General features: G+C 42.7%; 1 protein-coding gene across 1 annotated transcript in view; it reads right to left on the reverse strand.

Annotated features, from left to right (window-relative positions):
• The window catches only part of FRMPD4 (FERM and PDZ domain containing 4), a 765,281-nt gene that overhangs the window by 86,515 nt on the left and 660,860 nt on the right, over positions 1-17,906 (reverse strand). The window contains exons 6-7 of the mRNA XM_081566626.1: positions 7,159-7,319; positions 2,786-2,888 (exon numbers count right to left, since the gene is read on the reverse strand). Coding sequence (XP_081422752.1) covers positions 2,786-2,888; positions 7,159-7,319 — 264 coding nt within the window. The remainder of the gene's footprint in view (positions 1-2,785; positions 2,889-7,158; positions 7,320-17,906) is intronic.

Consider the following 17,906-nt stretch of genomic DNA (forward strand, 5'->3'; position numbering starts at 1 on the left):
ATTGCAAACAAATGGGATTCGCCAGAACTTTCTAAAAGGAGGCAATTGACTTTAGAATGTAGTCTGAGGCAATGCCGCTTCTTTCCTTCTCCATCTAGAAAGAGTTGGGGAGAACCAAGGAGCTGTGAGAAGGGCCATGAGGCTGTGAGAGTTCACATCCTTCTGTCAGGGATGAAGCCAAGTGGACGTCTTAAAATATAGCCAGTCTGCCTGGTGCCGTACCCAAGAGGTCTTGCAGGAAAGCTAGTGCCAAGACGCTGCCCTCCTCTTCTGCCACCAAAGAACCCACAGGTGAGTCTCACAGAAGAGCCAGTATGGGCACTTCAGGAACACAATGGGGGTGACAGCCAATGCTAATCAAATGAGAAGCCACAGTTCATCCCTAAAGGGCTCAAACCATGACCTCAGCTCTCCCTTGCCCACTTTAGGGATGTGGAAGGGGGCCAGGCTGAGATAATGGCAAGAGAGTTTTACGTACCTGCTTAAAAAGCATAGTGCTTTCCATGTCAACCCATTTCAAACACGACACCCCATCATCAAGAATGTGGGAATCTTGCAGTAATCATAACCCCATCCTGAGTAAAATCCAATACATATATCACTTAGGTTTTAATCTAAATTTGGCTTAACCAAATAAAAGGTGATTGGTTACCTTAAAGTTTCCTAAAGCAGGGGTCAAACCTTTTCTGACAAGATCAGATAGTCAATATCTCCTTCCCTGTGGGCCCCAGGTCGCTGCTGCAGGTACAGGGAGCAGGCCTTCTTAGATCCTACCAAAATGAATGGGTGTGGCTGGTTTCCAAGAAAACGTTATTTATGGGCTTGGAAATTTGAATTTCAAATTATTTTTCAGTGGCACAAAATATTCTTTTATTTTTTGCCCAACTCTTTTAAAATGGTAAAAACCATTCTTAGCTCCTGGGCTGTCCAAAACAGGTGGCGGTTGGATTTGGATCGCAAGCTGTCGTCTGCTCCTCGCTCTTTTAATTGGTTCATCTATTCAACAAATCTTCACTGAGCTCCATTATATAAAAAGTGCGATACAGATTTCTGTTTACAGAGATGCCATTTTCTTTCACGATGCTTTAAACCAGAAGGGAAAAATCTTTTTCTGGAAAAAAAAAAAATCTTTCTAAATGCCCTGAAAGGATGGCTAGGACATGATCACACGCTTAGATGACTTTTTCTCCATCTCTGTCCTACAGCAGGCGATTTAGTCACAGCAAACAGAAACAGAGATATTTTATTTCTTCTGTCATCCTCTGAGCACAGAAATCAATAGGACTGATCACAGAAGCATGTGCTTAGGGGACAACATGAGGACCGTGCAACCTGTCTTCAGCCCCACCACTCCAGGACGTGAGCCCACAGAAGGCTCAGAGCCTGCCAGGATGAGGTGTGTGCCCACTGACACCCACATGCATCTCAAGGGAGACTGGTTTCTAAACGGCCACATTCCAGCTCCCCCCAAGGGCTCTACATGGCAGCAGCACTCCTGACCCCTGTGTTCCTGGTCTCCAGGAAGAATGGCTCCTGCCCTAGGGGGACCGACACGCACCTCAGTGCTTGCTCCCCTGGAGGAACTCAAGGGGATTTGGACACCCCAGGAGCACAGGCACTTTGCCAGCCAGTTGGGGAGGCTCCACTCTGAGGCCGACACTAAAGTAGGGTGACCAGACCAACCACCTCAGAAGAAGGACCATCTCAGGATGTGGGCCCTTTGCTGCTAAAACTGGGATGGTTGGTTACCCTAAAAATAAGTCTCTATTTCTATTTCTCTGTCTTCTCACCACTGTCCCAGTTCCTCCCAGGAGGTGTGACTAGACAGCACTTCGGGGTAAGCAGAAGCTGAACTAAGCTTGGGAAAGAAAGTTTCTCCAGAAAACCCTAGAAATACATTTTTGCCTTTCTCAGGGTACAGATGTACCTTTCTGTTATGAGAGAGCGTAAGTGTTAGAAGATTCCTATCTCAGTTTATTTAAAGTGTCCTGAGAGCCTTCTGCTTCCATCTCACCTCAGAAGATCGTTTTATAAAAGATGTCACACAAGCTAGTCAGTATCCCTCGATCCCAGGCAGTATGAGGGGGTCCATTCATCTAACAGACACAGCTTCATTTGGAAAACTTCACAAGACTCCTTTGCCCTAAATTCACCATGGAAGTAGAACTCTCGTGGGCTTCGAAGAGGACTGTTGACTGTATTTTAACATCACATAAAATACATTTTCTGACACCCCTTTAAGAATATCACATAACATGATTTACATCTATGCTGAAACTAAACCAATAAACCAAGCACATTTTAAAAACTGTTCTACTTTTGACCTAATGATCCTGTTACCTTGGTTGATAATTTAAAAATTCAGTAATGAATCACTCAGTCAAGTATGAAAAATGAGTGAACTGCATGTTTCTGTATCCATGCGATTACGTTTGAAAAGTATTCACCACTTAAATTGAACTCAGCAACGGCATGTTGACCTCCTTGATTATGGAATATCAATTATTTGATATCAGTTTGTTTGAAAGGAAACAAAAATGCAGCCCTTGGTTACAGCAGTGGTAATAGGACTGTTTCATTCAGCATACGCAGCCCGAATGTTAACAGAACTGTTTACAGAGCCTGGTGTTTTTACATCAGAGGTCAGTGTCAACAGCACTTTCAAGGTAATTGGGTCAGCTTGTGTTTCTGCTCTGAAATGGCCCATGGGAAGCCCTTCCTCTGCAGAGTGAGGTCTCAGAGTTGTGCAGCCTCCTGATGGAGCCCGGGTGAGCGAGTCACTTACCTGACTAAGTCGATGACTCGCTCCCTTGGTGCGGCGCTGACTGCCTCATCGTTGATCATTACAATCTGATCTCCTGGGATCAGCTTGCCTTCAGACGGGCCACCTGGAGACAAAGGAGAGTGAAGAGCAGATGAGAAGCCCATTGGTCATCCGTCCATGTGTAGCCTCTGCTCCTAGTCCTGACTTCTTGTGAGCAATGGGTGTTATCAGCAAAAAGAAACCCCACCCACACATGAGTGTTCTCTTCAATATCCTTGCCAACATTAGGCAGAACTGGGGAGGCGGGTGGGAGCTTTGGGGAAGCGCCTGAGGCCCAGGGGGCACCGGGGCTGATGAAATCAAAAGTTCTGGAAGTGAGATTCAGGAATCAACATGGCTCTAAAACTTTTCAGGCAAGGTGGAGACTGGGAATGCTTCCCACACTTTAACAGGCATATGAATCATGTGGGAATGTGTCGCCCTGCAGACTGACTCTGTAGGTGAGGAAGACAGCAGGGTGACAGATGGCCTGTCCTACAAGGTCCTGGTGGCTGCTGAGGCTGCCGGCCAGCTGCCCACACTCTGAGTGTCAGGACCCTTAAAAGAAGGTATTCCTCCGACAGGTAGCCGGTCAGCAGGGCTGATGCCTGGCAGCCGAAGTTTCGACCACCTGAGCACACCTGGATTTGAACACAGCTACATTCGCTTCCTCTGTACAACAGGGAGACGGCACACTGTGGAGGTCTGAAAGACAGCTGAACACAAGGGTGCCAGGAAGGACCTCCGGGATTTGACTTTGTGTTATGGGTTTTGGGGAAGAGGGTTCAAGGAAGGAGGGCTTTGCTCTCAGCAACTGGGGGGAATTCTATTATGAGCATTTAATATGCATTGCCTGACAGGTGGGAGGAAGGAAGCTGGTTTTGGTAAGAAGCAGTGGCCCACCGTGACCACTGGGAGATGAGGGCACTGGGTTGTTTCTATGGTTTGGACTGTGTCGGGATGTTTGTGGTGGGGCTCACGTGTGATTGCAGAGGATTTGTCATCCATCACAGCCTCTTTCAATTGTTTTTCCAAGAAGCAAGTAGAGAACAAATATTTGTTGAGCATTTATTGTGTACCAGGCAACAGGCTAAGTGCTTTAACTAGTAACCTCACTGAATGCTATAATCCCTTCCATATAATGACATGACTGAGGCTTACACAAGGGAAAAGAATTGCCTGGAAGGGTTGGACTGGGTCTCAGCTTAGGTCTGTGAATGCTTCCACGTTCAAGGTGGCCAGAATCTCTTTTGAACTTCCTCCTCTAACTCAAAAACTGGTCACTGACACATCTCTTGACACATAAAGACATAGCTGCATGAAGCACACATTTGTCCTAAATAAAACCTGAAAGTGAATACTTTGATAATATGAATTGCCTTCACATGTCTAATGGAATTATCCCCTAAATACTGATCTGGTGCTATATTGTACTGGAATTTTAATTTTCTTCCAGAGGTCTGTCTGGATAATAAGTGCAACTGAAAGGTTATTTTTCAAATGTTGTCAATTCATGTAGTGATTGAAGTGGACACAACACTCAGAACATGGAACTCAAAGTAATTCAGCTGTTGTCTACCCACCAGACATTTGACATATGTGTCTCTCAATCTGGAGGAGATATTTGTCTCCTTTCTATGATGTGAGATAGTGGGGAGAACCTTTACGTGTCCCCGTATCATTGATAGAAAATACTCATTTCCAGATGTGGGAACTGATTGCACACATAAGGAATTCTGAAAGCCACTTGAGGGACTCTTGATGATGACTGGAATACATACGAGCAAGTCACTCAAGTTCAAAGAAATGGTTAGAAGTCAAATGTTGGTCAAATACAGAAAATCTCCAAAGTTAACTGTTTGCAGAATGGATGTTAACTAATCTGATGAGAAAACCAGGTGCAGATGAACAAGACTTAGTCTTACATTTGACCTATGTTTTTTGATCACATGGAAATACTCTTTCTTAAGCAAGAATTATATGAGGAAGCAATATACAGTGCCTTCCAGAACATGAAGTGGGGGAATACTTCAGAGGACCCTCATACCCTTTACTCTGAAGGCTGGCTGGTCTACTATAAAATAATCTGATCTTACAATTGGAATCACTTGACTTCAACAGAGTTATTTTATGAGAGATACAATTTATATGACTGCATTTTAATTCTCAAAAATGACTGGAAACAGTGCTCTTTGACTTTAGTTTTCGCTTTTACTACTCTTCTTAAAATTGTCTAAAAGTAGGTAAGAGTGTAGGAAAGTTGAGGGCAAGGAAGGGAAGAGGCTAAAGGAAGAGTAAGTCAATACAAGAAAATGAAAAACCAAACCTGAATCTCCAGTTGGCACTGATGAGGACATACACATTGGAGAATTCCACAGAGATGTTAAAGTGTCCCACTATTACAAAACTGCATACCCAATGGGAGCCCATTGAGGAAAAAAATGTGTGTGCACACACACATACATACATATAGTACTATATACATGTTTATATGTGAATGATACATAATACATGCAAATGTATAAAGAGAAAGGTCTTACTATATGTATGCTCTCCATGTATATGTTAATAATGGTTAACACTCAGTAGTTGGAACTCAGGTGATTTTTAAAAAACCTTTATTCTCTTACTACCTACATTGTTTTTTTTTTTTTAAGAAGAGCATATGGATTATTTCATTATTATAAAATACGAAAAATCTCTTTTAGAGAATAAAATTCTCAAGTGCATCGAGTTCAACAACTATAATCTATAGCTAATAAAATAAAAAGCTCATCAGACAAAGTATGAAGCTGTGTGATGATGCAGTGGTAGGAGTGAACAGGAAACTTACCCTTCTCTGCACAGGTCTAAAGAGGTTGGCTGTATCTGCAGTCCTTGCTCTAGGCCATATTGTGTCAAAATGAGGAAAAATGAAATCCACTTTAACGATCTACACTAGCCTGCTAGTTGGCTTTGATTCCCCCTAACTGACAGACTCAACTGGCCGAGTAGTTTAGAGTTTAACATTAACATTAACAGATATTAACCTGGCATCTTTCCAATGCATTTCGTTCCCACCTATGATCCTCCTTATCCAAAGGATGTAGAGAAGTTACATCACACTGAAATGGAGGGGAGTTAACACGGAAGCTAAAAACAACCTAATAAGAGCAGAGGTAGGATTCAAGTCTATCAAGCCCAGGCAGTGTGACGCCAGAGTCTGCACTCTTGACTACTATAGCAAGTCATTTTCCTTTTGAACTCTGTTACTGATTTGCAAAATACTGGAGAAAAACAGCATAGAAGATACTTTTCTTTTGTCTGAAAATAAATCCAGTACAAGTTCATTAAAATAAGTATATAAATATACATAATTAATAAATAATAGAAAGAGCATGGTTTCTGGCAAAGGCAAAGGCAGCCCACGTCAGGCAGTGATATCACAGTCCATTATATTCAACTGTGTTGATAGTGGGACATCTCTACACTGAGAATGACTGAGACCAAGTACATTCATTATCTGATCATATGATAGAATTTAAGAGATTTGCCACACACTGTATCAGTTAGCATTTACAGTATAACAAGACATCCCCAAACTCAGTAGGGTTTCGTTTCATGCTTATGGGATGACTGTGGATTGGCTGATCAAGGGCAAAGTTAGCTGGGCAGTTGTGCTGTACACTGAAGGTCAGTCTGTAACTTAGCTCTCAGCTGCAGGCTGGTTGCCTCACAGGTCCATTTAGGAGCTCAGGCTGAAGGGGCAGCAGCTGCTTCAGGGAAACTCTTATGTCTATGGCAGAAACCCAAGAAACGAGCTCAACTAGGCAAACACATTTCAAGCCTTTGCTTATGTCATATTTATGTCATCATCTAATATGACACTGGCCAAAGTCAATCATCTGGTTCAACCCAACAGCTATGGTGTAGCGAAATATCTTCTGCCTCTAGTGGGAAGAGAGGGGAGTACATTTTTGTAAAAGAATCCAACCACCTGCAACGATCTAAATCCTAGAGAAACTTAACTACAACTTTCTAGTAAGGAGTTTGTCCGGAGCTGACTGAAAACAGCACAATACCTGCCTCTTAATACATGCATTCGTATATTAAGAAGTGGGTCATCTCCATGGTAACAAATGATGGATCGGTGTTTTGCTAAGTCTGGCAATATGATGGATTTGGAAGTTTAAAATCTCGTTTGCAGAGCCATTTTTGTCCCTCTGCTGGTCTGGCTTTATCCAGGTGCTGGGGAAACTTAACTAGACTTCACAGACTGAGACGGAACAGTATGAAACTTATGAAACGAACAGTGGTCGTGCTGGCATGGGGTGGCAAAAGGTCCTGGGGACCAAGCAGCAAGGTTGGGTGCTTACCTGGTGTTACTGAGCGGACGACCACGGGCTTCTCACTCCCTGCCACGAAACCAAACCCCAGCACAGGGTCCCTCCTCATCTCCACCCTCCGTGGGGCTGGAGGGATGATGGGGCAGCTCTCCAGCCGAGGGTCATCAAATGGGATTGCTTGTGTCATGTGACTGTGGGTAAAGCACACACAAGAGAGACGAGGCATCAGTGTATGAGTTTCAGGTCACAGCACCTTCTCTAGTTGCAAAACCTTCTATTCTCTGCTGGGGACAGAGCAGGGAAGATGTGGGGAGTTGCACTGCCATGCTTCTTCCTTGAGCACCCCAGGCCCACATCTGCTTCAGGCCTTTGTACTGGCCATTCCTCACCCTGAAATCCTTGTCCTGCAGATATGTGTGTGGCCCACCCTCATCTTTCTCAAGTCTGTGCTTAAATGTGGAGCTTAAAGAGGACTATCCTGATTACACACACACACTTTAAAATCGCAGCCCTGCCTCCCCTTTTCCCTCTTCTATTTTTTTTTTGTTGTTGTTGTTCCAAATCACTAATCACTTGCTAACATGCTATGGAAACTACTTAATCCTTCTGTTCTCCACACCAGAATGTAAGCTTCATGAAGCCAAGGAATTTTGTTTCATTCTTTGATTTATCCCAGGTGCCTAGAATAGTGCCTGGCACATAGTGGACTCTCAATAAATAACTGAATTACTGAGTAGAGAAAAAGACAACTTTTATCAAATTATAAATGATCTGCTGAGAAAGAATCTCAGAAGGTTCTGGACCTTTAGTGGGTAACACGTATGGCTTCTGACTCCAGTGAAATTCAAGTGATGGGGATCATCTAGGTGGCAATGGGTTATCCTGGTATCAAATACAGTCCCCCTTTTCAAAGTTGAGGAATTAACTCTTGGTGTTTCTGTTCCAGAAATACATTCAAGTGATTTAAACGTATCTTTTTGTTAACACCTAAACTTTGGAAGGCTTATCGATAATCTAAACTTGAAATCTGTACAGCCTTCAAAAATTTTCAAAATGCTTCCACAAACAGCTCATTTGATCCACAAAACAACCTTAAGCATGAAAGAGCAGAGCAGGTATTATTCTTTGCATTGTGCAGGGAGGAAACTGAGAATGGTGGCTTATTGTCACTCAGGGCCCATGTGCCAGAGTCAGGTCGGAAATCAGCTCCTGTAAGTCTTCACTCATGCACATCATCCAAGGCAGACAGACTTCATTGGAGAAGAGTTATTAGTTTGAACACTAGAAATCTCCTTAAATATGTAAGCCAAGATTATTTCAGTGACACAGACTTAATTCAATTTTTCTCTCTCTAATCTTCTTCAATAAGTAAAAGAAGGTCATTTTAAAATACCTTGAAAAGATGCTACTCTACACACCATCTGAACAATGTACTGTTTAAATGTAATCAAGAAGGAAAGAGAAGGAGGAACCCTGTGGTCCTTCAGTGTAGTTCATAAGAGTTGAGAAAAATCAATGAAAACCCTCTTTTTGGCATATATCACTGCCTAGGGAAATAGAAGTTTAAAACCCCTTTGAAACAGAAAGGAAGGAAATGTCTTTTCGATCCAGCAGTTGGCGATCCGGAACACCAGCAAAAAGAGAAGTGTTAGTCGCAAACGAACCCGTTGTGGGTCAGGTGCTGACACTCATCTGTTACCTCCTTTCATCTTCACAAGCCCCACTGATAGAAGCAGTTGGACCCCACCATCTCCTCTTTGTAAATGCCCAAAGAGGAAGAACTGGGCCAGGATCACACTCTTCTCAGGTGTAAAGCCAGGTGCCATTCACACCAGGTCTTCTGATTCTAAGCTCATGTGCTCGACCAGCTACATCATTGGCAAGAACAGTGCAGAAGGAGAACGCAGGGCCCTCCTTCCACCAGGACTGAGAACTTCAGGACAGCAGAAAATGAAACCCGGTCCAGGGTCCTGTGTGACTGCAGCATCACATGCCCATGAGTCTGGCCTTGGTAGGGTGCTATCTCCAATGTTTCACTGGAGTGGTAGCCTCCACAGCAGTACCTGAAGCGGATGGTCCCGTTCCTCCCTGCTGCCGGCCTGGCACTCCACTGAGACAGGGGCTGGTTCCCCACACCCCCGGGCTCACGGCCATGCCTAGCCACCAGGCCCGCCGGCTCTGGGGGCGCCCGCTGCCTCCGACAGTAATCCTGGTTGATGGGCTCGTCTACCGCCCTCTACCTGGTCACCGTGGTATCTGCCGCCTGCAGGCCCTCCTCCACGGAGGGCTGGAGGTGGACGTTGCTGGAGCATCTGGGTATTTCTTCAGACCTGGTCCCTTGCTGGACTTGCACCTTTGTGCTCAGGATGTAATGGCAGCAAGGCAGCCACCAGCTACAGCAGCCTCCCTCAGCCATTGGCTGGAGCCACAGTGGGCCCCTGGCCCAAGCAAGAGTCCATGGGTGAGCAACAGGTCAACCAGTGACTGCTAGTGGCCCCGCTCAGCTATTGGTCGGTTCCACAGTAAGCCCCTCCCCCAACTGAGGGAACAATCGTTAACTGTCAATCAGGGAACTTTAGTGGCCTCGCTCAGCTATTGGTCGGTTCCACAGTAAGCCCCTCCCCCAAGTGGAGGGAACAATAGTAACTGTCAAGCAGGGAGCTTTAATGGCCCCGCTTAGCCATTGGTCAGTGCCACAGTGGGCCCCACCCCCTCCTTCTGACATAAGAAGAGCCTGAATTATGACTGAGGGAAGGTGTTTTTTTGAGGTGCTCATCTGCCATCTTCTCAATCTGCCAGCTTTCAGATTAAAGTTATTTATTGCTCCAACAACTCGTCTCCCAGACTGGAAATAGGCGTGGCTGTTCGTGCCTATGCATGAGGGGGGTTACCTGGGGGTCATGGACACTGTGTTGTTCTCTTGTGGCCTCTGTAAGAGGGCTCCATCTCAGAGTGTAACAAGAGAGAAGAACAAACCCGACTCCATATTGGATCTATATCTTTAACTCTAACCCTTGTGCTCTGTTGTCTCTGCTTAGTCAAGCTGCCTCTGCACCTTTGTAAAAGAATATTGCCTTGTTGAAGGTTTATAGGAACATTGTAACCAGACCTATGTAAAAAGAAAGAATACTGACACCAAGAAGTTTGTAACAACCAGCCACACCCCTATTCCCTTTAGTATAAAAGAATTCTAACTCAGGTAATATAGGACTTCTGGACACTAGTTCACCATCTTCTTGGTTTCCTAGCTTTCTCAATGAAGCTGCTATTCCATGTCCCCAAAACTTGACCCTTGATTTACTGGCCTGTCGTGCGGCGATTGGTTTGAGCTTGGGTTCAGTAACATGAGCGTGCTGTACTCTAGCTATATTTGGAAATGCATCTCTCCTTTTATCCCCAGAAGGAAGAAAGGAAATCCACATTCTTTGGCCCTGAGCTCCGAGTTTGCAACAGAATCCACAGAAGACATATTCTAAATGATGAAGAGGTCGCAGAGGTGATGTAGCTTGCTAATAGTCATAGGAGCTGTGTTACAGAGAATTAAATTCTGGCTGGCAAAACTCAGTTCCAAGTGTAGAGTGGGCCTAGGGAAGATGAGTCCCCATGTTGCTGCCAGTACTGTGAGAAGCTTCCAGCAGTGGTACCCAAACTTTACTGCATATTAGAATCATCTGGAGAGCATTAAAATTCCCGAATGCCCAGGTTTCACCCCAGACTAACTACATGAGAATATCTAAGGGTGAAAGCCAGGATCACTTTTCAAAAAAGATTTCCCAGTGGATTCCAAAGTGTAGCAATGTTTAGGGATCATTCATCCATGCAGGGAAGGGCATGTTCTAGTACCTTCTAGATAACAGGAAAAGGGGCCACAACTAATGTCCCTAACAACCTCCCGTGGCATCCACTGCAAATCTAAGTTAAAATATTTACAGCATCTCTAGAAAGATCATCTTCTTTCCACTTACATGATTAAGTAAGTCTCTAATTTTTAATTCATCATTCACTTAATAAGTGCTACAATATTATTTTATTAATATCTGACATTTATTAAACACTAATTTCATGCTAAGCCTTTTTCAAGATGCTTTCCATATGTTAGCTCATTTAATTCTCCAAAACAACTCTAACATGCATTCATTTATTCATTTTGTTAACAAATGTTTATTGTACGCCCACTGGCTTCTCAGTTCTGGGGACACAACAGGAATGAAAGCAGAATGAAAAATACAATGTTTCCTCTAGTGTGCAGAGACAGGGAATAAACTAATGGGTAAGACATATGGCTTATCAGGTCATTATAAGCACTTAGGAGAAAAATAATGCAGGGAGAAGGCTACAGAGCTGGTGGGCTAGGGTATTGCCAAGTTATACTAGGGGTCAGAAAATGATTGGAGGAGGTATATTTCAGCAGTGCAAAGGTCCTAAGGAGAAGTGAGAACAGTCAGTGGTAGGAGGAGGTGGAGGCAGTGAGGGGAGTGGTAAAGAACTGATGAGTGGTCGAAGATGACACAGGTTCTAAGAAGAACTCTGTCTTTTGTTCTGAGTAAAAGAGGAAGCTGTTGGAAGGTTCTGAATGGAGGTGACGTGACAAATACCATACTGAGAACAGACAGGAGGGCGCCCTGGTGAGCAGGGAGGGCATTTCAGGTCCCACTGCATCAGTCCTGACAAATTATCATGGTGCCCTGGAACAGGGTGGGGGCAGATATGGCAAGAAATCCTTGGACTTGACAGAGGAGGGTTGGGCTCCTACTTTGGAACATTCTTCCTGCACACATAGGAGGGTCCCAGTGAGGATGGACCTATGAGCACGTTATCTAATGCAGGTCCCGAGTCCTGATGTACCCAAATTGCAGGAGACATTTACTCTTTAAGGAGCTACAGGAAACACACAAATGCTCAGGTATAGGGCCAATAGGGGAACTGGTATGCTAGTCTGGAATGAGACTGAGTTCAAATCCTGGCCCCACCACTATCTAGCAGTGTCATGTCGACAAATAACTTCATCATCCTGTACCTCAGTTTCCTTATCGAGGATAATGAAGGATAAGAAAGGTGATAAAGGTGATAATAAAGGAAACAATCTCATCAGATCGCTATGAAAATTAAATGAATGAATAAATGTCAAGCACTTTGCAAACTCTCTCACATGTGGGAAGCACTCAAAAGCATCCACTGTTATTTTCATCTCTTGAGCACAATGAACAGAAAGGCATAGATTTCAGACATTATGAACTCATTCAATCTTAAAATATGAAAACAAACTCAATGTTTCAATTGCCTATAGCCCAATGCTCAGTGAGATGCCTCACAAATCCTAAGTAAGCTCTGAGGCCTTCAATTTGAAGAATCGTTACCAAATGCAATGACAGTAAACACAAATATACATTGACATGCATAAAGTAAAACAGTATCAGAATACAGAAGAAGAAAATCTAGGCTCCTCTAGCAGCTGAATCAAGATTTCTAAGTTTTCCTCCTGTCTGTTTCAAAGGCTGTTAAGTGACCTTGGAGTGAACCCAGATCATAAAAAAAATGAGAAGTACTAACTCCATTTTAAGGAGTGAGACTAAGGAGAAGGCCCTTTCATCCCAGATGCTACCATCCTCTGTGTCAACAGAGAATCTGCCCTCAGTCCCTAACATTTCCCCACCCCAACAAAGTTCGAAACTTACAAGCAGGTGTGTATTTTGTGATTGCTGCCTGTTCTAGTATTTTCTCTTTTGTTTATTATTTTTTAAATTCTATTTGTTTTGCTTGCACTTACTGGATAACCTTCTACTGTTATTATCATTTTCTTACTAAATAGGTTATATTCTCAGAATACATTATCTATAAATAATCAACCCCTGTCTCTTTTCCAGTAAGAATGGATTCACACTAAAATGTTCCCCCGTGAAACATCATTTTGCCCTTTGTGTTATGCAAGTATTTTTTGACTCTCTCCTTGCAATATTTTTTATTAAGATGCTTGAATTCTTTTATAATGAGCTGAAAAAGCAACATCTTTTTACCTGCTGAACATGCTTCAGTGAATTCTGATGCTGAGCCTTGAGGAATACAACTGATGAGCGACACAAACTTTCAGCCCCTGCCCCAATCTTCTCCAAAAAACACACACAAATAAGCTAGACTTCTCTGACCTAAAAATCCATAGTGTATTAACTGAGATGGAAAATGTGTCCACTGAGATTAAATCAACAATCTTCCTGTTTTTGACAGATTCATTTCGAAAGGAATGATAGGAATTCTGCTGCCTAACTTTTCACAACAAAAGGAAAGGGCTTTCTTTGATCTCAAGAAGCTTTTCTTCCTCAGCAGAAATAAAAGACTGATACATCCAAAGTATCACAAAGAACGACTTTGACTAGTAAAATGTGCCCTGTAAGAAAACCTGTTAATACATTAATTTCAGTTTTCCATTCACTTATTAGAGCCAGTGAGGTCCTTTATTGGAATACGTGCTGAGCAGAAAGATCTTGGAAGAAGCAAAATTAGAAGCCGTTACCTTTGGTGGGGAGTTAAAGAATATAGAAAGATGGCGGCAGGTGGGATCCCTAGGAAGTTAAGATTGGAATGAAAAGGAGTATAAATAAACACATGTGCCTCAGTTCTGATTGAGAAGGTCATTGTTCGTGTTACCTTTCAGGGATGGGCAACTGTGATTCCATGAGAGCATTAAGCATCAACATATAATAGTCCCATCTAGGTAGCACTGGTATGGGTGGGAGTCAGAGGTATTCTTTATGTGCCCACGGGATGTGATTTGCCACTGGACGCCACATTGCTTTTCAGTGCCTTTCCACTGGACACATGACACACTCCTCCACCCCTTGACTCTGTTAACATCTCATTGCCCAAAGTGTGTCACATGGTTGAGCCCAGATATGACAAACAAAACACACCTGTGTAGGTGGACATAAGCTCTTGCTTTTCTCCTGTCACCATGAGAAGACATTCTCAAGGTCGCTGTCTTCCCTTCAGCTTGGGCTCTGGAATGGACACATGTGGAACAGACCAGAACTGGAACCTCAGTGAGGAGCCAAGTGAAACACAGCCGCCCCTCAGCCTAGATCAGCCAGCTGAATGAAGGGTAACAAATGATGATTGTTTTGTGACATCGACTTTGGGGGACGCTTGTTATGCACCAAAAGTTCACTCATACTATCTGTAGTTCGTGTTTTCAGTAGTATTTAAAAACTCTGAAATACCACATCCAAAAAGGATTAGCTCTATCAACCCTGTTCTCCATACCACTGATGGCTAAATATATCACATTTTACAAACATTACAGACCCTTCCAAAGGAAACTTCTCCCCTCAATATCCCAGTTGACATGCAGCCACAGGCACTTCATGCTCTGTTCTTCATGACTTTCTCATATCTCTGACTGGACTTGAGTAGTGGTGGCTCCCAAGCCAACATTCCAGAAGCCCTGTTGTGACCTGTGAGGGGGCCTAATAAGAAAGGCTCTGAGCAAAAGTGCTGAGCCAGACGAACTAGAGTTCCCCAGAATACGAATGTAAGTAGGAAGGAAAAAGAAAGCGGAAGTGTGATTATTGAAGTTGATAGGTTACAACTCAGAGGAGATCATGAGGTAGATTAGACCCTAGGATATGTCTCCAATAAGTCAAAATTAGGATGATGTGTGCAAAATAACACACTGAAATGAATTTTTGCTTTCTTCTCATTGAGTTTTTTTTTCTCTTCCATAACTAGTAAGGTAGACAGGCTTCATTCAGTCCCTTGCCTTAGGGCAGATGCATTTACCAGGGCCCAGAGCAAAATCTGACACGAGAAACCTTCTCTCTTGACTTGTTTCCTTAAAGTCTGAGCAACTTGGCTTAGGAGTCAAGGGCAGAGGACCTCTGTGAGGTGGCAGAAAGTTCAGGAGAGATAGCTTGGTGGTAAGTCTAGCAAAGCACCAAGATCCATAGGCTGAGCCTAAAGAAATGTCAGAGTCAGTGAACTTCAGGGGACAATGAAGGCTCGGATTACAGTATTTTAGGACTGAAGACCGCAAAAAGGCCTGCTGGAGTTTCTGCTCTGCAGAGATTCCAGGGACTTTTGAATATTCCACATGATTATATTCGAATTGCCAATCAGGAGAAATCTAATATGACAACACACGAGTTTAAGGATAAGATTTATACTGGCTACGTGAGTAAACCGCATCTTTGAGGGAAAGGTGAAAGGAGAATTGAAAGAGAAGTGATGGCATTGGAGAGAAACCATACCGTGGAGTGATGCCAAGCTAGGAAATTCAGGAAGTATTGCTAATGAGGGTCCTAAAACTTCTCTGAATCTGGAACTACCCCTTAGAGCTGCTTCTCATGAGGCTAGGAGGCTCTACCACGCTGCATTTCCATTCTCATACATCCATGGGATTCCATACCTTTCAGGATATATGTATTTTTATACTCGACTACCCCCACTTCCTTTTTTATAAAACACATCTGGACAAGCCTCTGTCCTCTGAAATGAAAAGAGCCCAATCAAATCCCACCCCTGGAGGTGAGTAAAATTTAATATAAACATAGATAACCAGACATGATGTGTTTCCAGGTCACATAACACAGTGAGTCTCAGGCTTTTTGCCTTCATGAATATATATGCAGATTATGAGTTCAGGGGAACTTAACTTTCACTAATCAATTCCATAAGCCACTGTCAGTCAATTCCACAACATGTCAGGAGCATTTAAAGATATAGAACTGTTTAGTCAAGCTTAGAAACTTACATAGTATTTGAAAAGCCAAGAGAATCCAGAATCCTTACTTAAACCTGTTAGAGAATTTTAGGAGGGTTTGAAAGAAATGGGGTTTTTACTTAAAGGGTAGACAAAAGATGCAGAGAAGGCAATGGCAACCCACTCCAGTACTCTTGCCTGGAAAATCCCATGGACGGAGGAGCCTGATGGGCTGCCGTCCATGGGGTCGCACAGAGTCGGACACGACTGACATGACTTAGCAGCAGCAGACAAAAGATGAAAAAATTCAATTCTTTTCAAATTAATTTATAGATTTTATGCCATCAAATAAAGATAACGCAACAGTTCTTTTAAAGAATTCAACAAAGAGAATTCTAAATTTTATATGATAATATAAAAGACACTCTGAACAAGAAAAATGCTCTGGCTGTGGAAGCCTACAGGATACTGAGACACTGGGACAAATAAAGAAAAGTATAAAATGATGGAGTAGCAGCTTTGACTACAAGAAAACAAAGGTTCCAAGGTAAATTTAGAGATAAATGCCTGCTTGAGAGAATTCCGTGCAAGCTTTGGCACTAAAGAAAGCGAAGTACTTTAGCATGTCAACAATATGGTTGCTTTCAAAACAAAACCATTAAGTGCAGTAGAGTGACTATGAAAAACTTTTGTCCTACTCAGGAGTAGTTAGCTACCTGGTAACAATGAACTAAAAGAGTTGTCTCTTCAGAGTAAAGGGGGTATTATAATAATGAATGAGAAAGTAGCTTATTTTTTAAAAGAAACTTGGATTGTGGGAAGAATATAGGGAAACAGATGTTTGCAAATGATTCTAGCATTATGTGCTTGTTTTATTGAAAATTATGCAAATATGTATCTATCAAAACAGCAGCCTTTGAAACCCTGAATACGAATTTTTCTAACCTGTTTAAAAAACCTCCAAATGAAGTATTTCAGTGGACTCATTTGTGAAAACATGATAAATGGCAACATCTTCCATTTTGTTTGTGAGAACAGCTGAAGGACATCAAGGAAAACAGAAGCTTTCCAGCTGAATTTCAACAAAATCCCCTGCATGGATGGAAATGAAAACCAGTATTTCCTAATCTAATAAGCAAGCTGGTGAAACACTTGGTCCATTTGTCTCTTCGTATGTTTCTATAGTTCCCTCTTTTCGCCACTGACAGTGATTGAAACCAAGTAAAGAAATAGGCTGAACTTGCAGCCAAACCTTCAAAGTTTATCCAATGAAGCAGTAAATCAAAATGCTCAAATACTCTGAATGACTTTGTTGTCATTTAAAATATTAAATACTTCTTAATGCAGCAGTAGTAGCAAAAATATTTACAAGTCACTAAAACATGTATTTCATCTTCATCTCATTTAAACATCTATTCTTTAGAGCCACATATATATTATATATACATAACATGAATACATGAATATATATTAGGGGATATGTGTTCAAAACTTTTTTACAAATAGGTATACAAAAGCTACAAATGTGGACATTTCTGTTCTGTATGATCTAGGGGGTTCCTCACTTACGGTGTGGCTCTAAAAGGTGTTCTATATACTCGATGATTTGAGAGAATATCATTGAAACATGTTTATTACCATACGTGAAACAGATTGCCAGTCCAGGTTCGATGCATGAGACAGGGCGCTCAGGGCTGGTGCACTGGGATGACCCTGAGGGTTGGGATGGGGAGGGAGGTGGGAGAGGGGTTCAGGATGGGGAACACATGTACACCCATGGCTGATTCATGTCAATGTATGGCAAAAACCATTACAATATTGTAAAGTAATTAGCCCCCAATTAAAATTAAAAAAAAAAAAAGGTAAAAGGTGTTCTATATACTCAAACAGAATGGACAGAATCACCGATATCCCAAAGCTGCTCACAGCTCTCAAAAAGTCCAGCTCTCACATTCAGAAATATTCAGCAGCATTTTTAGAAATCGAAAAATGAAGTTGTAATGCTGCTGATGGGAAATGGGGACTTTCCATCCAGTTTCTCTGATCCTACCCCAGGCACCAACATGAGACAGAGTGGCCCTGGGTCTGA

The sequence above is a fragment of the Giraffa tippelskirchi genome, chromosome X (genome assembly GCF_054371585.1).
Source record: "Giraffa tippelskirchi isolate mGirTip1 chromosome X, T2T-mGirTip1v1.2.pri, whole genome shotgun sequence".
In the NCBI taxonomy this organism is placed as follows: Eukaryota; Metazoa; Chordata; class Mammalia; order Artiodactyla; family Giraffidae; genus Giraffa; species Giraffa tippelskirchi.